The sequence below is a fragment of the Pelmatolapia mariae genome, linkage group LG12 (assembly GCF_036321145.2).
Source record: "Pelmatolapia mariae isolate MD_Pm_ZW linkage group LG12, Pm_UMD_F_2, whole genome shotgun sequence".
NCBI classification, from domain to species: domain Eukaryota; kingdom Metazoa; phylum Chordata; class Actinopteri; order Cichliformes; family Cichlidae; genus Pelmatolapia; species Pelmatolapia mariae.
The window spans coordinates 29,471,672-29,494,272 of record NC_086237.1 but is presented as its reverse complement, the minus strand read 5'-3'; the positions used below and the strand labels follow the sequence as shown (position 1 = coordinate 29,494,272).

At 40.4% G+C, this 22,601-nt stretch overlaps 1 protein-coding gene across 4 annotated transcripts in view; it reads left to right on the top strand.

The window, feature by feature from the left end:
• Positions 1-19,421, top strand: part of sh2b3 (SH2B adaptor protein 3) — a 62,820-nt gene extending 43,399 nt beyond the window's left edge. For all 4 annotated transcript variants that reach the window (XM_063489524.1, XM_063489522.1, XM_063489525.1 and 1 more), the window contains exons 3-8: positions 9,127-9,228; positions 10,196-10,284; positions 14,439-14,536; positions 15,026-15,240; positions 15,474-15,651; positions 15,939-19,421. In XM_063489524.1, the coding sequence (XP_063345594.1) occupies positions 9,127-9,228; positions 10,196-10,284; positions 14,439-14,536; positions 15,026-15,240; positions 15,474-15,651; positions 15,939-16,321 (1,065 nt within the window). In that variant the 3' untranslated portion in view covers positions 16,322-19,421. The remainder of the gene's footprint in view (positions 1-9,126; positions 9,229-10,195; positions 10,285-14,438; positions 14,537-15,025; positions 15,241-15,473; positions 15,652-15,938) is intronic.
• Positions 19,422-22,601: the final 3,180 nt, after the last annotated feature.

Genomic DNA, 22,601 nt, shown 5'->3' with positions numbered 1-22,601 from the left:
AGCAGGCCTGGATGCAGACGCTCAGTAGGTAGTGCAGCTAGTCTCCCTTTAAGCCAGCTTTCTGCTGATTGGCTGACCCTCGCAAACAGAAGATTGAGTAGTAGCTGGGCGGGGCTTCTATGCCCACGGAGATAACTGTATCAGGGATAGTCCCTGTCCCATCTGGCTCACAGGGGTTACTTTTATATAGGTTGACCTCACTCTCTGAAATGTGGGTCATTATAAACATTATCTTTAATATGTCAGAACATTAGGAACAGCAAAATCATTTCTTTTTAATGTAAAAAAATCACAACCAATTAGGTTGGGAAAGTTAGTTAGGATTTGTTTTGAATGCTTTTTATGGAAAAATATAATATCATTAGAAGGAAACTTGGCTGGTGTAGTTTCTTGATATATTTTGGAACAATAACACTCTGTTGCACAGAAAAATGGATTAGGTTTTGGATATAGGTCTCTGCTTGTTTAGTAAGATTATTTTACTGCGCTGTGTGAGTCCTTTTAAATGGAATTTCAAAGACAAGAAAAGCACAAAACAAATCGTCAGTGATCCCAACGTCAAACCGGGGGAAGTACAGGCCGATGTGTTGGTTACTGTGATTGAGGTCATGACCTCCCATGCTTGAAGAGGGTCTGATGGGTGGTGCTCTAACCATTTAAGCTGTGTGTGTGTGTGTGTGTGTGTGTGTGTGTGTGTGTGTGTGTGTGTGTGTGTGTGTGTGTGTGTGTAGGATAACTGTGCACATACAGTTTGCAGAATCTCTCCAGAGACCAGTTTGGTAACCCTGCAGAGTCTGAAGTCAGTGCAACACACACACACACACACACACACACACACCCCGGACGGCGTTGGCTACGGTGACCCTCGGAGGGATAGAGGAATGTTGAGTATCAGTCAGTTGCTGTGCCGACGGCCTTGAGAAAGGGACCCTGGGAAGATTGTTTTGGACTCCAAACATCCTGTGTGTCACCCGTGTGTGTGGGTGTGTGCGCACAGACTGTAGATCTGTTTGTGTGGGTGAGAGGTTGCATGGTTGCATCTGTTGCCGTGTCTCTGTTTGTTTGTGCGCTACTTTCACCAACTGTTTACACCTGCTGCCATGTGTGTAAACCAAGGTGAAAGAAGAGTCATGTCTGAAAATTACTTTGTCTTTGATTTTTTAAAATTTTTTAAAGAAAAGTTATTTTAATAGTAATTTATGATTGTATGGTGAAAATAATTATTTTGGTACTTTAATGATGATATAAAAGTTAAAAAAGCAGCTCACACGTTATTAAAGCAACTGTGTTTGTACGAATATGACCTGTAGGATTTGGATTAAATTTTCCTGGCTGATGTAACCTATACAAGGCAACTATTACAAACTCATGTTAATTTTTAGGAATTCGCAGCCCAGGATGTAGGCTGTAGTGTCACTGCTGCATATCTGTGTTTCATATTTGTCATATCTGTGTGACTGTGCGTATGTTTGAAGTTGAAACATAGTAGTGAAAGTTGACTCAAAGTGAAAATTTGTGGTGTCGTATTATTACTGGCACTGATCACCATCAGCTTAATATTTCATAGTTGACATTCTCGTCCCAGAAAAACTGTATTATGAAAGGATTTACTTTAAATTGTCCTGCCACCCATAATTACTTTGATTATCAGATAAATTGTAATTTATTTTGTTAAAACAAATTCAAAATGATGGATAAAACATGACTCAGAGAATGTCTTTAAACAGTCATATTCAATTTACGGTAATAAAAAGCCCCCCCAAAAAACAATCCTGCTGCTGGACTTGATTAAATTTGACATTTTGGTTCATTAAAAGTCATAATCTCGTATGTTCTTTCATCACCATCTGGATTTTAAACAGAAACATATAACTTTTAGTCAAGTATCGTTCATGTGGGGATGTCAAAGCTTCAAAAGACAGTTTTGGTGGGTTTAATCCGTAAATAATGTCTAATATATTTCAATAAAAGATAAATGATAACAGTAACGAGCCCGAACAAGCTGACACTGACAAAGTGTCACTGATAATGTTGAACGTTGTGAAATAAGATGATTTCCGGCCTCATTAAAAAGGGAAGTTTAATTCTGAGCTAAATTAGTATTAAGCTCAGATAGCATCACAGAGGCGTGTGATTGGTCCCAAATTCAATCACCACCATGACAACAGCGCATGCAGCTTTGCGAGCACTCAGCAGCATGTAACCGCCCTTTAACGCGGGCCAGAGGATCCACGCAACCAGTCCGGTATCAGTGTATATATGTTGTGTTTTACTGGTAAAACTTGAGCTTCTTTCTCTTGACTGTTTAAACCACCCACAATCAGATTGGATGCATCAATAATTTGCAGAAAGTTGTCCTAAATAATTGCTAAAAAAGTGAAAGTGGCAGTGTGCTGCAGCCTTGCGTTCTTCCGCAGTTGCAGGGTGAGGAACAGGCCATAGCCTCAAGGTCTGCTGGCAAAACAATGCAGCGAGCTGTCGAGACAAAGAGGAGCAGTAATTTAAGACATAAATGAAAAGCTTTCCCGTGGGCGCTATTGTATATTTACGCATTCAATGTACTCAGTCTCTAGGGTTACTTGCGTCTGGATGTGGAGGAGGTCGATGCCAGGCAGTAGTTGGTACAAGCATAGCTTTTGTGTGTTGATGTCTCTCTAGTAATGAATCAGGCTGTGTAGTCGCTCGCAGACCTCACAGACGGGGTTTGAAGTTTTTGTCTGGGAGGGGGCGAAAACAGCAGAAGTGAGAATGTGCTGCTGTGACTCACATTTAAAGCCCCGGTCGTGGACAATGCTAAACTGACATTTTTAAAGCTTTTTATTTGGTGCAAAATGAATTCAAACATATCAGGGACAGTAAATAGCTGTTACTGCATTATCTGTTAATTATTATAATATGTCACGAATCAACAGGCCTCTGCACAAAGTCATGCAAAAGGACCCCACTCCTCTCACATCACACTGTAGTGCTGCTTGTGTTTTTAGGTGTTTTGCATCACTTTGCCATCACTTTGTGTGTCTTTATGGACATTGCACTTTAAAAAAAAATCTTTTCCATCATCAGACAGTAGTTTCGGAACAGAGCATTGTCAGGGCTACATAGCTTCAGGGGCTGTTTCCTACTTGTACTCACACCAACACTAAGTCGAAATAGTAACCAGCTGGCAGTGTGCTGAGCAGCAGCTTCAAAAGAGCACTATGTGTGGATTTTTTTTGTTGTTGTTGGGGTTTTTTAATGGTATCATATAGAGCAGCGGTGTTAAACATAAGGCTCGGGGGCCAGAATCGGCCCCACTGGACTGCTCTGGAAAAAAGGAGTGCATAGATTTTAGTTTTAACTATATTTTCATAACTTTTACAATTTCTCTATTGATAAAGATCCCTAATTACACCAAAGCAATTAAGTAATGGATAAACAGTTAAATGATAACTTTTCAGCATTTACTGTATTAATTTGTGTTTTTTTTTACTGTGGGTTTACAGGACAGTCTGGCCAACTTTACACAGTTATAATTTTTTTTGATGGTCCGTCCCAGTTGAGATCAGAATAGTCAGTACTTTGTTTTAATGCTGTTGTTGCACATGTGGTTAATAAAGCCAGGCCCATTTTTAGACCTGATTCTTGCTAACATGGCTGTTGCTTATTTTTAAAAATCCTGATGACACAACTTCATATATTTACGTCTACATCAGTCATTGTACATGTAGGTCAGTTGTGCTAGACATAGGCAGGTACCTGTCTGGACATAGGTACCACCAAAAAAACCCAAAACTTGCTTCTGTGATGCTGGTTCCTGTATTGTAAAGATACAAAACATGGTAGTCTTGTTTAAAAAGTTATAGGAACAATAAAAACGTTTTTATGGGTAGAAAGCTGCTATTTTTAGTCCGTTTGTATCCCTTACATGATCATTGTGCATCTTTTTGGGCAGGCTACTGTTTCCTCATGTTCTCAACACTAATGTGCTCCATAAGTTACAAAATAAAGATAATTTTATATTCATAGAGAACTGAAACTAGAGTTTGAGACCATAAACTCATGAGGAAAGTATTTAAAAAGGTCACAAATCGATACTTTATGTTGTGAACGTCTTTTTTTGTTTCTTCGATCCTGCTGGAAGTTAGAAAGATCGCAGTGTTGAATCTCTTCCTCATAGCATCTGTGGCTGTGGTTGTCTTTATATACGGTTTATGACACTAACAAGACTGCTGTGTTCTTTCCTTTGACTCTGCCGAGGGAGGGGCGGGGGGTCACCACGGGTGAGCAGAAAGAAAAAGAGACCTAGACCTCTGCACTTCTTTGAGAGCTTTAAAACATTAACACTCACGCAGTTCGTAAATGCTCTGACTGTTTTCCCACATTACTCACTGGTTCTGTTGGAGATGGGTCCAGATTAAAAAATGAAAGGAAAACAGCAAAGACTGCGCCTTGTGCGTGTGTGTGTGTGTGTGTGTGTGTGTGTGTGTGTGTGTGTGTGTGTGCGCGTGTGCGTGCGTGCGTGCGCGTGCGTGTGTGTGTGTGTGCGTGCGTGTGTGTGTGTGTGTGTGTGTGTGTGTGTGTGTGTGTGTGTGCGCGCGTGTGCGTGTGCGTGCGTGCGTGCCTACACTCTCCAGGGAGTATTACAGGCTGCAGCAGTTTGCAGTAATAGGAAATATGCTGTGAGCTTGAACTTGCTCCCTCGATGAAGTTGATTCACAGAAATCAGGCCTGTTACGTTGTTGCTCAACCAGTCAGACATCTGCTGAATGTTTTTTCTTCTTCTGTTTTTTCCCCTTCACAGACACACATGGTTCCTCAAAGATGCTCCTAGTCAGGCTCTCATTCATATTCACACAATAAATTCTTCTCAATGAGTCACTCTTTGCTCGAATGTTCACCAGCACACACACCCAGAGTGAGAGTGACTGATAGCATTAGTTGTCGCACATCCGGTGCAGTTTTAACTTGCATTTGTAAATTAGGCTGCAGTTAATCTGCCTGTTGCTTTCTTGATTAACTGCATGCCGTGTTAAATGATAAAAAAAAACAACGTACAAATGTCTCGCTTCTTCTTCTGCTTTTTTTGGGGCTGCAGATGCTCAGACTCTAGTCCAAAGCTCAACTATAATCTCTTTTTAGATCATTTTAAGTAGAAAGAAGCTGACAAAATGATAAGGAGATATTTTATTCTTCGTTTGATGAGCTGATGATATTCGAGTCACTGATTTATCACGCATCCCTGTTTCCGCACTATGCATGAGGTGGCGTAAAAGAGGCTGAGGTTGAGTCAAACAGAAAAACGAACAGAAATGTGGCACATAGATCAGATTTCAGATAGATCAAAGAAGGGGTATCAGAGGGGTCACATGTAGGTACGCACTCCCAGATAATCATCACCTGAATCCTCTGAGCTTTACAGTAAGTTTCACCTCATTGTTTGGCTGCCCAGGCTCAAGCTTTACTGTTGTGGTTCATTATCGAGGTGAGCTCTACAAACCCCCCTGCTCAGTGCTCAGCACCAAGACAGTCAGCGACTCACCGATCCACACAGTGAAGTATTTAGCAGCTAAAAAGCCAGATTTTTCCCTCGGGAGTTGGTAGAGACCAAAAGCAGAGCTAAGACAGAGTGAATATTGAATTCAGCAAGACTTGAAATGAGCCATGATGTTGCTCTGTGGCTGCCAGATGTGTTGGTAGCAACTCGACCTATAAGGTGATGTTTAAAACTTGTGTTCACTGCCCCCAAGTGGCCAAAGAAAAGCAGGATTATTCAGTGCACAGTTTTGTCACCTCTTATTTCTAAATTAATAATCCATTTTTTAAACTTTGATTAATATTAGCTTTCAAACTCAGCTTCCAATTTGTTATCAGCCAACATGATTATTTTCATACGAATCTTGTAAAAAAAAACATTTTTTTGCATTGTTGTTTTTCTCTTAGACTGTGTATTTATGTCATCTTTCTGGCTTTATCTCAATCTTTCTACAGGGGAAATTATTAGAAAGCCTGAAACTTGTAACGCTGAATCTGATGTAAATTTCTGTGAACATACTCGACTGAAATACAGCTGCGGCAGCAATTTGGTGCGAGCTCCCTTTAATCAGTTCCTCTTGCACTGACTCAGGTTCTCTAAATGAGTCACATCCTTGACCTGTCTGCGTCATTGTGCTTTTTAGTGATAATATTAGACACTGTGGTTGAAACTCATAGCATTAAGGGTTGTGAGGGAGAAAGGTAACTATTCTTTTGATGAGTGCGCTCCTGTGTTGTTTTATGCGTGTGCAAAGGATTAACATATGCATTCCTCGGGCTCATGCACTGTCACATGCGCTGAAACTCATGCGGTGCACAAAGCAGTGGAATTTGTCCTCCCTGCACTTTCTTTTGCCCTCCATTCCTCCCTCTTACCCGCCCGATGCCGTGTCTTTTACTGTCTCGTCTGTTTCCTTTCGCTGCTTCTGCTCTCTCACGGTGCTGATTTAGTTAGCCTCCATTATTGTGCAAGTCTGTTTAATTACACAGTTTCACTTCGCGGGCAATTTGATGCTCTTCGTCTGGCTGGTGATGTGCTTTTCACAGGAACTGAACAGATCATGTGAAGAAATGCTTCACAGCATGGACTACACCGGAGTTCACTTAGTTGTGACGCATTTATTAAGGCAAATTGCTGCACTTCGGAGATCCACTTCGTCTTGCAGTTCGACAGCATGGCTGACAAAGAAAACAACCAGATACAAATCACTATTTCTGGTCAAAACTTTAAGACAAAAAGCTGAATTTAATGCACAGATGCAGACAGTCATGCAGTCTGGAAACCCACAGGCCAACTTCTCGCATTGGTTATGAACACAGATTAATTTGATAAAGATAAATTGATGTCAGTGCTTTTGAGATTACATTTCTGCGTGTGCACTGTTTACCTTCATGCAACCAATGCTCCCTTAAATATGTTTGCTTAGTATTTAAATGCACTGGCATTTATATACCAGTATTTACCACTCAAAGCACCTGCAAGCCACATTTAGCCATTCAGTGCTTTCTTTTGTACACTTCACACACATTATCTAGCTCTCGTGCCTGACCAATTTGGAATCGCCAGTAAAGCCAACATACATGTCTTCTGAGCCGAAGGCCGAAGAAGAACATGCAAACTCCACACAGAAATATAACTTGGATCGTTGCAGAAATCTTGTCCCTTGCATGAGACAGATTTAACAATTTAAGATTTGTGTTTTGAAACGTTTGTCAAACACAGCTGGGTGTGACAGATGTTAGCTTGGACTGAAGGGAGTTTGCGAGCCACATTTTTTAATAATTGTCAGATAAATCGATAAGGTAAAGAGTCACGAGTTGTCGCTACAGCTTGTGATTACGTTCACTCTTAAATTCTGCTCTTTCAAGAGATTTCTTTATCTCCAATTTTGGATTATTGCGAAAATAATCAGAAGTTCAATCCAGAACTTTGCTTTTTTCATATTCTGTTCTGTATGACCAAGTTTGCACTCGTACACGTGCAGTAAAAGAAACTAGTGATGAGAGCCGTTTTCTTCTTCATGACGCTTGACTACTAAATGTCAAGGTTTGACAGGATTTGACATTTCCAGTTGTCAAACATGAAAATACTATATGCAGCTGACACATAAGACACGCTGTAGTTTTTAAACTTTTCATAGTAGCTGCTGATGTTCTTGTCTACATGTGTTTCTCTCAGTTGTCACTCAGCCTTCGTTTCAGCAGTGACTTCTGACCCAGACATGCCGCGGGCACTTTACACATGGCTGACTGAGTCATTCGTCCGTGCAGTGTGTGTTTGTTTATGCCGTTGGCTCTGTTACCACTCATTTGGATGTAGGGGTTCGGAGGCTCTTCAGAGCTGTTTTAGTGGATTTTTTGTGTGTGTATCTGTTCAGCATTCTTTAAAAATACATTTTCCCCCCAAAAATGTGTCTTCATGGATTGTTTTAAAAAATAAAAAATAAAGCGAGGTCCAGTGCAAACTGCTCCAGGTAAAGTATGTCACAAGTCTGCAACAGCTGTGTGGAGTCATCTGAGAGCAGGCTGGGATGGAGTATTTTTGCTTTCAAGATCCTTTCACATCATCATCCTTCTGTCCAGCTGGCTTCAGGTTCACCTTACTGGGAGGGGATTTTGAGAAGTTTAAAATATCTCCATATGTGCTCTTATATTCAGAGTATCCTGTATATTTTTTAGTATATTGAAGCCTGGATCCTTTCTGGTTTTGTTGGTGGTGAATAAACTCGCAGTGTCATAAGTTCATGCTGAGGGCCTCGGGTCAAACAGCCACCAGAAAGCCCCTCATATCTCATTTAGGTTTCTTCAAACACAGCCTGGCTTCAAGCCCTGCTGCGGGAGCTTGCGTCACGCTCATTTGTGTCCCGTGGTATTTTTAGCCTAATTGGTCAACATTAAAATAAAGCTACAGAGGTGATCGCAAAAGTGCAAACTGCCTCTAATCAAAATAGAAAAAGGCCCCAGTGCACAAACGAGTCCTTACTTGGCAGCCTTCTTAAATGTTACCCATGAGAGCCAGATTGAGCTGAGTAGTACACAGTGTTGCATGACATCCTTTTTTGGGGGGCAATTTCCTGTTTGGAACAGTCTCTACTTCTCAGAAAAGGAAAACCAAATGAGTAACAAATCTACACAGACCATGAAAGTTTGACCACTGCACGCTTTAAGCTAAGTTAAAGAAGACGTTTGCATGAAAAAAATGTTTTAATTTTGTTTAAAAGACGATGGGCTGATTGTGTTTTTCTTATAATACTTGAGTGTTGAAATGTGATGTATGTCACCGGCACATCATCTGCTATGCAAAAACAATGGAGGTGAAAGGATTTTCTTTGAAAAACCATGCTTCCTCGTACACTACCTGCAGCAACCCTGACCTGTTTCTTTCAAAGAATTTGGCACATGCTCGTATCTGATGACTCATTTTGCACCTTTGAAACTTGCACAAGCCCATTTAAAAATGTGTTAAAGATTATCAGGGCAGCTTATGAGGAAGGTTGACGCGATGCATACAATTGTGACACCCTTTTTCTTTCCGTTTCTTTCCCTTTTATGTGTTCATCAGAGGAATTACTCTCATGTATCAGATGCTAATTATGCACTCACTGTGTGTTTCAGGCCTCCAGTCCCAAGCTGACAACTCACTGCTCAGATATCCAAGAGGTCCGGCGTTGCAACCGGCTGGAGATGCCTGACAACTTTAACACGTTTGTTCTAAAGGTTTGTACAGGATTACAGCTAAATGGAAAAATGATGTTTCCTAAGAGAAGTCTTTCTCAAAACTGTAGTTTGGGACTCTGACCGCTGAGTTGTTTATATCCACATTGCTTAGATCTTCACCGTTCAGCCAGAACAGGATAAACACTGTCATTTCAAAACTCACAAAGTGGACTGACAAAGTAGACATTGCTGGTTTGAAGTGAAACGATATTCAACCAAAAAGTCTCTTTTTTTTTATCCACCAGCTGCTCAGCTCTCCATCAAACATAAAACCACTCAAACAGACAGCGGTGTTGCTGCACTCCAGCCGTTTTTTTTTTTTATCTGCAGCGATATTTGAATGGCATTTTGTTTGTTTATTGAGCACATTTGTGCACAGCAGAGGATTACAGCCTTTGTTCACAGCGAAGAAGCAAACTACAAAGTTTTCACAACCACAGGAGCGAGTATTTGATAGCGGTTTTGCACATCAGTGGTGAAAAGTGTTAACTTTCACTGTTGTCTTCTTTTTTAGTAAATTTAACAAAAAGCTCTCATGCCTTTGTTTTTCATTTCAAAAGTTCTGCTTCACCCAGAGGCTCTTGATATTGATAGTATCTCTCCTTACCAAGGAAATGCTTTCCTGTAGCAGGTGCAGGCAGCTTTTCTTTGTTTTTAATCGGAGCACAGTAAGCACACCTTCCCTCGAGCTATTTGCCTTTTTAACGGTAAACCTTTTGAAATTTAACAGAACATTTTGTTATGAGGGTTTTTTTTTCTTCTTTGTACTTATTAAATTGCGGTGGTTACATTAGTATGCAGTGTTTTATTGCCCTGTGCATTCCTTCCTGTTACACTATGAATTCTGTTTTAGTGAAAATAAACGAAAAAGCTCTAAGTAAGTGCAGAGGTTCAGGGCATTTTATGCATTTGCATCATGTCCATTTTGTGTAGCCTGTTTTTTTTTTAAGCATCTTTATCTCTGCAGGTTAATCGAGGTAGCCTGATATTTGAGACGGACAACGAGCAGCAGGTCAGCTCCTGGACCACAGAGCTAAAAGAGTGCATCAGCAGCAGGTGAGAGATGTGTAAACACAAAACAAGGACAGATGTTTGTGTGATCTGCCTTACACGTGTCTCATTTCTTTACACGTTCATTGTTTTTATGAGTGTAAATTAACTGAAGATAGAATCAAAACCTAAATATCACACTCTGTAACGTCACAGAGGCATAGCAACAGGTCTGCAACCCCCTGGTAACCTCCGGTCGCTAGAGAAAACTTTGTTTATGGTTTAAAGTATGTAGAAGATTACATTCATCAATCACATTAGTTATATAGTGCAGAACGAGCCTTTTTATTCTCAGCTTGCTGTGGGTACTTCCTTGCTGTACTTTCACTTCTGAGTGGAAAGTGGAAACACACTGACATGTCAGCATTGGCCAATCTCAGCTTTGTTGACTGATATCAGTACATTGGTAGTGTTACGTGGCATTTTTAAAATGATATTTATCTGTTGCGTCTTATTGATTTAGTACATTTTCAAAGATATCGTGACGAAAAGCTGAACCTAAAACTGTGGGGGTTTTTATATAATGAGGGTTTCTTTGTCTATATTGGAATAAAAGGGGGATAAACAACAAGAATAACAAAGCATGCAAAAAGTCAAAAAATCTTACCTGCCAAATTGTTATTTTAAATACGAGCGTCAGCCCAGAAATTCACATCCCGAGAGGAAATATTTAACACTTGGCTGTTTTTAGTGTTTGTGGGTGTGTTGGATGTTTACTTGTCCTGAGGTATGTGTTTGCAAAAGGAAGTGAGAATAAATGTTGATGTATGTGCATATGTAGACAAACAGGTGTGTGTGTGTGTGTGTGCGGCCTCGAGCGTATTTATCTTTTCTTGAACTGCACAGTTTGTATTCGCTCTGGTTTGTCCGTGCTGGTTTCACCTTTGCTCCATTTGAAGTATTCCTCCTAACTGATCAGTCAACAGCAACATTAGTCAACTTAGTGTTCGCTGCACACCTTTGAGAGGTAACGTATGATGTTTAGAGGGAACGTGTAGCAGTAAATGTAGCTTTTCAAAGGGAACTGAGTTAAAGTAGGAGACGGCTTTAAGAGTCCTGGAGGCCCCGTTATTAAGATCTTTTGTCTGATCCTTCATTTCCTATCAGTTCTCTACTTTGGACAGAAAGAATGAAAGAAGAAAGAAAGAAATTTCTTTGAATTTTAAAGAAATGGGAAAAGTAAGAAGAGTAGAAGTCATGCAAGAAGACAGAATTATCAGTCATCTTCTAAAAGGAGATGCAGACCGCACTGTTGAAGCTACTTCTGTTAAGCAGTAATCAGTGCAAACTGTACTCACAGGAATACCCAATCCTGGAATAAAACTTAGTGGTACAAAGGTTTTCTGTTTCTTGTTATAAAGACAATCTGTGTCTATTTGTGTGTGTCAGTGTGCGTTTCTCTGAAAGGAAGTGTGGGGGAGGTCTGAGAATCTCGGGGCATTTCTCGTTTCTGCAGATATCTGGAAGTGCACACACTCTAAAAACAAACAAACAATGAACTTAGAAAAAGAACTGCCGTTAAATTTGAATAAATGTCTTAAAGTAAGTACATGTTAGATTCTTCAAGGCTTTGTTTAGAGCCGCAGCTGGCCTGCACGTTGCATTAATTGAATGGAAGCAGCCCACAAATGCGTTGGAGCTGGAAGATGTTCAGATGAAAGAAGGGCTGTTTGGAAACAATCATATGATTCTGTATCAACTTTCGCTGTAGTGTTGCGTTAAAAATAAAATAAAGGACGTACAGAAATAACAGTCCAGTGTTGTAAAATCAAGTGTGTAGTACTTTGCATCTGATAATCCTTTGAATGCATTACCTGGACCTTTGAAAACAGCTTGTTTTTGTCTAAATTCCCACTAATATCATCTAAAAGCCGGTTTAGTTTTTGTAACTTCACCAAGCAACACTTGGATCATCGTGACTCTGCAGTGCTGTTCAGACACGCCTCAAATGTAAATATTAATTTTAACAATTACACTTGAGCTTTACTTTCACGGTCCAGATACCAAATCTAACAAAGCATTGTTTCTTATGTGAAGCAGAGTCATTCTTAATCCTATTAACAGCATCCATACTTTTCCTATCAGTACAACTCACAATGTCTACTGTGGAAAAGGCTTGTTGTCCAAAAGTCTGTGGTTTTATTTGTGCGATTCATCATGCAGACTACAGAGGACCTCAAAAGGCACACAACACTTGATGAGACATCAGGGAGGCAGTGTGAGGGAAATAAACTCGCATTTTTCTTCAGATGTGGTCAGATGTGGTAGGTGTAGCGTGCTTTAAGTGTGCTGAGGGCTAAATTCTATTCCTTGAACATTTGCTGACTGTGTGAAATGATGTCCATACTCAGGGAAAAAATGATTGTCACAAATATAGAAGAACAAGAATGAACACACACACATACACAGTGAGAAGTAAAGTCTTCCTGTTATTCATTGCTCTGCAAACTCAAGTCAGCATTTAAGCAGGATTTTACTCCAACTTCCTTCTTTAACCTTCCCGTTCTCATCTGTCGGGAAGCGGCACACACAAGTGGCCCAGATATACCACTTGTGTGTGCGTGTATGAGAGAGAGAGAGAGAGAGAGCAGTGAAACAGAAGAAATGTAAGTTCAGATCTCAACTGGACTCACTTCCCGTCTGTGGCTTTGTTTGCCTTCAGCCTGCAGTTTCCTCCATGTTCAGTAGACTCACCCCACCAACACATCCTTGTGAGGACCCTCAGTAGTGTCATGCATTTCCTAGCCTGGTAGTAAGCAGATAGGAGTCTGTAGGCAATGTTTGGCCTTCTGTCAAAAATATTAGGCCTCACTTTTTCATTTATTTATTTTGTAAAAAGCTCAACTTTCAGTTTTTATACTGTGCGTCTAAATATTTGCATAATGTCTCAGAAATTCAACAGTAGTTGCAAATGTAGAAGTTGGTTGCCTGATATTGTGCAACTCTTTAACCAGTTTGTGTAGTACACTATGTATTGACACGTACTCAAATATACCCCTGCTGATTCGGAGTGTTAAACATTAAAGCTGCAGACAGCTTACAGTTTTTAGATTATGTCATCTTGGCTGTTGAGCTGCGATATGCAAACTGCATTTAAGTCGTTCTGGAGGTCCATTCTAACAACATGGAGCCACGCCAGTGACATTTTTGATATGTTGTAGATTAGTTTGAAGCTGACAGTGTCTAAGCTCACAACTCAGTGTTATGTTCGAGTCCACAGCTGTAAAGTCCTGAAGGGCTTTCAATGTAGCACTTCACTTTATAAAAGCCCCACCAGTGAAATGGGGAGACCGCAGCTTACACATTGAGGTTTGATGACGATTAGGGTCAAGTAAATAAGGTTGCAGTCACACACTCCTAGAGATCGATCTTTGAACATCTGCCAACCACTGCTTGTTAGGGAAAAATGAGTATTTCCCAACCAGTTGCGAGTGGCTGCTGCAGGTTCACCTTCAAATTAAGAGCTGCACCTTTTGGTGGCTCCAGTGCTGATTGCACAACTTTTACTTTGAAGGAGAACTTTCTCATTTTTTGTATGCATTGCACTTTTTCAAGTTCTACTACAGCTGACTTAGTACTTAGTGAATTTTTGCGGGCAAACATGAAAAGCTACAGAGGCCACGGCAATCCGCCAGCAGCCAAAGCAGACGCTAGAGCCAGAAACCTCCAGGAAACACTGCCAACCAGTCGGGGAATACACATTTTTCCATAGCAGCATGTGATTATATCGCATCCATTATGACAAACAGCTGTTTGGTTACAAGAGAAATTTCAAAAAACAAATGACAATTTGCAAAACAATTTGCATCTCTGTCACAAATATAGAGTAATATTATAGCAGTATAGTATTAAATTAGCTGTTTTTAATAGCTAGCGAGTAAAGGCTAAGACTACCAAAGAGGGTTCAAATAATCCTTTTTGTGACAAGTAAATAAATCAATGACCAGAATAAATTCTCACAAAGACATCTATGCAGTGACAGTAAAGTGTCTTAGCAGCTTTTCATCACCGTGGTTATGTACACCCAGAGCTGAATCCGTGTTATTGGAACTGTGGTCCAACCTAAATGTGACTAAGGTGTGGTGAAATAATCCCAAGCAAAGTCCACAGAGAGAATAACATTCATGTGTGTATAATCTGAGTCTGCTCTTGTCTTTCAGGTCAGTCAGCGTGGATCTGGAGCCCCTCCCTTCCCCGCCTGACACTTCTGCCCCAGCCAATCACAGAGGGAGCTCAGAGCCAGAAAGTCAGAGTCAGCGTGAGTACTGGGATGAGGGGACATTACCTCGGCGACACATCCTCTGATAATCAGAGTGTTGCTGTGTATTTCAGTTCAAAACTGTTATTTTTATATTTCTGAGGTTTTGTTTTATCCTGTTCGTTCACACGTGGGTACCCAGAGATAAAGTAACAGCACGAGAGGAAGTGCAAACATTTATTTTATTTCTGTTTTGCTCTCCTTTAGCTCTGCTTTTAGTCTCTACAACAACATACTCCCGTTCATCTGCTATAAGCGCTCCTCTGTCTTAAACTGGGTGGTCACCGGGTTTCTGGTGTGTTTTTAGAGCTTATTTGCTGTCTTCAGCAGCTCAAAGATAAAAACAGACAAGCAGGATGGCTGAACACTGAACCAGTGTTTCACAGTGAACACTGAACCATTACAGTTTACACAGTATTGATTATTTCAGACAGTTTTGCACATTCGGACAGAAACAAACACATTTGCCGTCTTTGTTCATCCCTACAGCTCCTGTCACCTTCACCCTGCCAGAGCAGGTAATCCAGAAGACAGATCACTTCCTGTTCTCCTACCCCTGGTTCCACGGACCCATCTCTCGCGTCAAGGCGGCCCACCTGGTTCAGAGCTCCGGGCCAGAGGGACACGGGGTGTTTCTGGTCCGACAGAGTGAGACACGCAGGGGCGACTACGTCCTCACCTTCAACTACCAGGGAAAAGCAAAGGTACGGATCAGTATGTGGGTACAGTTGTGGTTGCAGTTGAAGATTGTCTTTTGAAACCCAAATTGTTTTTTTTTTCCATCTGGAAACATGAAAATTGTGCAGACACAGGAAGCATTACACAAGCATAGATAAACAAGTGTGAACACTGAGCACTGTGGTTAGGAAAAAGTATTCAATTCAGCCAACGTGAAACGTCTGTTTCCTCATCTTTTTTCCCCCTTTCTTCTCTGCAGCACCTGCGCCTCTCTTTGACAGAATGGGGTCAGTGCAGGGTGCAGCACCTGCGCTTCCCATCTGTTATGGACATGCTCAGTCATTTCAGACTCTTCCCTATCCCACTGGAGTGTGGAGCCGCCGGTGCTGTCACTCTGTCCCGCTTCGTAGTGGCGGGTTCCACCCCGCCTTCACAGGGTGAGACTCGTGGATTTGGACCTCATTCAAATAATAATGTGTACCAACAGTGTTATCACTAAATTAGTAGTGTGATGCACACACGTTTAAAGGCAGTACACCCTTACTTATATAAAAAAAAGGAGCAGCTTCTCCAGTGGTTCGTGGTTCTGCTCCACTGTAGGTTGTAGTACCTCCGCGAATCAGTGCACATCTGAAATTCAGACTGAATAAAGAGGTTTTTAGCTTTTATATAATTAACTTCTACAGCTCATGTTTGCTGATTTATTTCCTCTTGTTTCCCTCAGGTCAGCTCTCAGGCGCTTTCCTCGTCCCGTTCTCCCTCCATCGCTGGAGCTCTGAGCCCAGCTTGGCTCACTGCAGCCTGGCTCGCAGCTCCAGCCAGCCCCCTTCCTCCTGCTCCACCAACACCACGGCCAGCACCAGCTTTTCCACTTCCAGCTCCTTTTCCCAGTCTGGAATCCATTCTTTTACCCGCACCGGCATGGTCCCGGAGCCCACGCTGTCAGCCCCGCCTCCACTCCGTCGAAGCGAGTCGGTGGGAAGGAGGAACCTGCTACGCCACCCCAGCACCCACGCTCCCATCATCCCTCAGCGGGACTCGGACTATGAGCTGGAACCTGACCGCGGTCGCAAGCGGGCAATAGACAACCAGTACATGTTGCTCTGACCCCGCTGAGTCAAAAACCTGCAACACCTCTGAACGACAGCAGACACCTGTGAAGCTGACACACTCAGACACACACAAACACACTTGTGTTCGCTTGTCGCTCCCTCCCACAGGTATATAACCTGATTGCAGCAGACTCATGAACTTGAGTGAAGAAGTCTTTGTCTGATGAATGCATACCACTGTGTATGTGGAAACACACACAAACACTCGCTTTGTGCGTGTGTGTTTACCAGTGTCAGACCTTCACATCCTCCACCCAGACTGTCCACAGTGAATGTATTTTCGGAGCTTTATAACAGTGCTGATTATTAATGTTGAGGTTCTCTGTGAGAGTGGGAGAGTCAAATGACTATTGACCTAAAGCCCAGGCAAAAAATAGTTTTCTATATTTCTATTCTGGTCATTTTTATAGACCTGCACTTGTTTTCATTTCTTTGGCACTTAACCTGAACTGATGGGAAGGCACTCCCTGCAAAATTGGTTAATTTAAAATATTTAAAAGACATTTACTCTCCACACAAAGTTTCCAGTGTGGAGCAAACTCTCACCTTTCTTTCTTTTTTTGTACACAGACAAAGAGCACTCATTTTAGAGCATTATTACATTAGATATTCTCCCACTTGTGCTTTATTATGTATTGAAGTATACCTTCAGTGCACTTTGAAAGCAATGTGTATTTTTTCTATGCACAGATTCTTTTGTAGAAAAATAATAATAATGATTTTTATTTTTTTTACAGTTAAAAAGGGGAAACTTTTGTTACATTTTGCTAAAAATGGATTGAGCACCGCTTCTACTCCTTCAAACTTACAGAGAAGAACGGATTCAGAATCAGATTTTCATCACCGCTCTTTAATTTTTACCCTAAATCTAAGTTTGAGTTGTGCATCTGGATGTGACCGTTGTAGTTTATGTGAGAATAAAGCAAGTGTGTGGTGTTATGTTGAATTTTGATCACCTAAGGCAGTAATACTCAACTTATGGGCTAGATCAGGGTCACTTTGAGTGTCAGCTGGAATATCTACCCTTTCAGATTTACTAAATAAAAAGGATAGACGAGGTTCCGGCTCTTTAATTGTACCCAAAGCAGCTGCAGCTACAATCCAGCTGCTGAATGCCATAAAAGATATTATTTACTTGTAATATAGTCAGGTATTTTAAAAATAAACTTTTTTACAGGAGAGTAAATTATTACTGTTAAGTTGATCTGACAAATATTAATGTTTATTAACTGGCTCGTGGCACCGATCATTTTTCAAAGGGACACCAGGTCAAAGCAAGTTGAGTATCTCTGATGCAAGGTACAAAAAATCAACAACAAAGCACCACAGAAATCATTTCTGCCACAAAATCAGAGAAGCTGGAGTGATAAAATAACAAGAGAATTTTAATATGTTGCCATCCTGCAGCTGTGAACGGTGGGTTTAGATGTTCTGTGGATATTATTACACGCACTTTTTAAGAGTTTGAAGTTTCAACTGAATTAACGACAGAAAGTTGTACTTCTGCTCTGGTTTATATGCTATAAGATGTGACGTGTAAACGTTTTCCTCCATTGTCACAGGTTTACAGGTCGCAGGCATTTAAGAGCTCATAAAACAACCTTTAACAGCAATAACTCTGAGTCATTGTTTTCTGAATCAGTTTCTCTCACAGTTGAGGAGCAATTTTTATCCCACTCTTCTTTTGCGGGCATTCATTGTGCACACCTCTGTTCAGGACCCACTTCAGTATTTCAGGCTGCTGTGGTTGGGATCATCGACCTGTTGCATGATCCAGTTTCAGTCAAGCTTTAGCCTTCACACAGATGGCCTTACATTTGGCTCTAGAATACTTTGGTACACAAAGGAGTTCCCAGTCGACTCAGTCGATGCTTGAACGTTGGTGTGACAGCTTTGTGCAGGTATGCTGTGTTTGGCTTTCACCAAATGTGGCACTGACTGTGGCATCTTTTGATCCACAAGTCTTGTGGTTTGCTCAGATGCTCCTTTGCAAACCTAATCTGTGTGCTGACATGTTCCTTTTAGAGAGAAGAGGCTGTCTCCTTCCAAACAATTCATACTTGTTCTGTCATGGACTTTAACATTAAGACATGTTAAATATGCTATGGAGGTGCTCACACTTGCAGATGATCAATTAAGTGCGTTTAATTTGCTTCTTACTTTCTTAATTACTATGGAAAGAATAAGGGTCTTCTTAGTTTTTCTGCATAGAGTAATGTGTGATTTAAGCGGTCTCTTTATGTTTTTTCAGCAACACCTTCACTGCATTTTCCTGATTTTGTGGCAAGGAACGATTTACCAAAATAAGACTTGGCACTCCAATGTGAATTTTGCACTCGTATGTCAAAAAAACAAAGACATAAACTTGAATGGCTTCACTCCAAAGAGCACAACAGGGGGGAAACTTTATGTGCAGACCAAAACAAAGTAGGAATTGAGTCAAAGTCGGGCATTTAACACAAGTCTAATTGATTTATCCTTCACGTTGTCTGGAGTCTCAACCTTTTTCCAATCAGTTTTGCATTGGGCTCTTAATCTAGCATTAAACCCTTAATGCTCCGGAAAAACTGAGGTGGCTCAGTTAATATTAACATGTGCTTTCCTGATTTGGGGGAGGAGCGTCATGTTCTTATCTGTATTTTTTACACTCACAGCATTAATTATTTTTTTTAGTATTTTCTGTGTAACTTCACCACAGCAGCTAAAAACCAAGGAATGGCTGTGAAGTTAATGTCTTTTTTTTACACTATATGTTATTTGTAATAGAATTTGTATGTTTATATCATAGAAGAAGTTTGGTTTCAATCAGCAACGCTTTGAAAGTGTCACGAGATGTTAGACACCAGTGATCGGACGCTGTTCCTCTGTCCTCCAGCTTCATGTTTTTGTGCACTTAAACTGGATTTAATCGATAACATAAAGTGCCTTGTGAGTTTGTCATCATAGCTTTTGTAAGGTTTATCCCACCAGTTGAAAGTGCACTGACTATGCCAGCTGTCAACTCAGGTGTAAATTTTATTGCTGTGAGCTGACTTAAAAAAAATTCTCATTCCACCATGTTGAGTTTCTTCAAAGGGCATCTAAAGAGCTGATTTTTACCCCAGACTTTATGGTGTTCTCGTTTTTCACACGCCAAACATGAAATGTCATGTTTTCTGTAATTTTTACTTTATTTTTATTTTAATAATTGAAGCTTCAGTGCCACTAGCAGCAGGATTTCTTGGGGAATGGTGTTGTAGGACTTGTCTGTCTTCTAACCTTGCTTTAACACTAACTTTAGCAGATGATTTTAGGTTTACTTGCAGTAAATCTGTGCTTAATATATGGTTTAGATATGATTCTGTTTGTCTCTCTGTCCTCTTAATTATTGCAGTTTGCTGGAGAGGTTTCTTTCCTTTTTTTAAATAAGAGAAAAAGAAAAATGCATAAATGCAACTTGACTCCCTCCTTGTCACGATCAGCGCGAGATCGTCGTCATTACTCCTCTAATAACAAGTCAGCTTTGTCTACCAAAGGAATATTTGTTACAATGGTTGTGTAGTTCTCTTTAATGTAATCATCATGATAAAGACTGACATCTTTCAAGGGGAACAAAAACAAGAATGTTTTTGGCAAAAGTACGGTTGGTCTTCCTAACTTTTATGTTGCTCAAAGTCAAAACAAATCACCTTCTCCATCAACACCTCTGTTTCTCTTCTGCTAAACGAAAGCAACGGTAACAGTAACTATTTTTTAAAAAAATACCAGTCCCGTCTCTTTGCTGATTTCCCTTTAAGGGAGAATGACTGTGCCTTTTGCCAGAAAGCTGCTGTTGCTTTTCCCCTTTTTTATTGTTGTTGTTGTTGTTTTTTCCTCTCCAGAGCTCAGGGTGTGATTGTGTAGTGCAATATCTGAGAGATGCCCCGTGCTTCACACCTTCATGTTTGTAGCTAGGGAGCGATCAGAAGCTTGGATGGATGGCTTTTGGTGTTTGCACCTGGTCATAGATTGAAGTAAAAAATAGTCGATGACTGCCCAAGATCCTGGGAAAACGTGCTATGTAAGAAAAAATAAACAGGGCTACCGCATATTTGTGTTGCTTCATGGCTGATGTTTGCAGGAATCGAGATAATACAAGAGAAAATCCCCATGTACCTCAGGGGTCTTTTAATCTTTAACATCTACTCCAGAAACGCCCCCACTCACCCCCCAAATCCATGTTTTATTTTTTTAATGTCCAGTAGATGAATGTCATGTGTTCTCAATACTGTTCATCCTGTTTTTTTTTAACTCACCACTGTAAACATTCCAGTTTAACCCATCATCCCTTCTACAGTCAACGAAAACCACCTTTGAAAATCTGTCATTGTGTTTGCATCCCTTTCAGCATCTAAATTATATTAAATATATATCAACTGTATATTTGACCCATTTTTTTAAAATAAACCCAACCAAAAAAACAAAATGGTGTGGTTAGTTTGTGTGTCTGATGTTTGTCTTTGTTCATCACACAGAACAAAGTTGGCAAATGCGACATATCCAGTTACATGGAATGTGAACAGTGGTGGCATTTCTCTGTTTTACAGCTGTAAGATACAGAGATTACAGTCACTACACTTACCTTACTTACATCTGTTCACATGGCAACAACCAAGTGCATTTAGACACGGTCAAGATGACCTGTTAAAACTCCAAATGAGAATCAGAAGAAAGGTGATTTACATGACGTGGTGTGCTCTGCTGGGATTTTCCCCACATAACCATCTTAGTGCAGCAGATAACTTAAGATTACAAGGAAATGGTTCACAGATGGATGCCCAAAGTTGGTACATACATTCTTTTATAATCACTTTCTTGATAAAACTCAAGATGGTAGTCATTTTCATGATGGTTGTTGACAAAGGCAAAAAAGTATATTTTGTTAGATAAGTAGATCTGAGTTTTCTGTGATCTAGCTTAGCCCAGTAATTTATAAAACACTTTTTTGGTAGCTCCTACCTTGCACTGTAAACTCCACCCCCTGAGATTTTTTCAGTGTTTTTGGACACATGCAAACCCACATGGATACATTATGGGTTATTCACAATAAACAGAATTTTTATTTATTTTTTTTTTACATTAAACAAAGAAAAACCCAATATTATAAAAAAGCAGTTTAACACTTGCACTTATGTATTTTCCTTGCTTAAAATCAAATCCAGTCCTTTTATTGCTAAAATTGCTCTCAACGAGTGAAATGGACAACTTTTTCCATTTACTATTCAATGCACAGTACAGTGGAAAACTCTTGAGCCGTCACTCATTTCTTAACATTTTCCTTCAAAAGGAGCTCTTGTTTGGATACTGGCTACGTTTTCACTTATTTTCAGTCCAGTCTTTGTACCTCACCATTTCATAGGGATGGATTTAGTTGCTTAAGCCACTTAAAAGTGACTTATGAATTACTCAAGCGTAAAAAGGCACCCAACTCAAGCAATGAATTTGTGTTTACACTCTTGTACAAAACAGATAATATTTTGAGTTGGTTCTTAGGTTATCTTTAGGCACAGACTGTCACAAAAACACACAATTTGTTCTCATTTATTTACTTGAATCAATGAAAATGCAGTTCGACACCCATTTTCAAAGCAAATACAAATGTGGGGTGGCTCAAGACTTTTGCACAGTACTGTACCCTACTACTGGAATGCCATGTAAAGACCTGAAACTTTGTAAATCTAACGTCCACTTGCCATGCTGTGTTATCAGCGTTCTTGAGACTGAATAAATACAGTTAGTGTTCAGAGATACAGTGGCTTGCAAAAGTATTCGGCCCCCTTGAACTTTTCCACATTTTGTCACATTACAGCCACAAACATGAATCAATTTTATTGGAATTCCACGTGAAAGAACAATACAAAGTGGTGTACACGTGAGAAATGGAACGAAAATCATACATGATTCCAAACATTTTTTACAAATAAATAACTGAAAAGTGGGGCGTGTGTAATTATTCAGCCCCCTGAGTCAATGCTTTGTAGAACCACCTTTTGCTGCAATTACAGCTGCCAGTCTTTTAGGGTATGTCTCAATTGGATTTAGATCTGGACTTTGACTGGGCCATTCTAACACATGTTTGGATATGTTTTGTTTGAAACCATTCCATTGTTGCCCTGGCTTTATGTTTAGGGTCGTTGTCCTGCTGGAAGGTGAACCTCCGCCCCAGTCTCAAGTCTTTTGCAGACTCCAAGAGGTTTTCTTCCAAGATTGCCCTGTATTTGGCTCCATCCATCTTCCCATCAACTCTGACCAGCTTC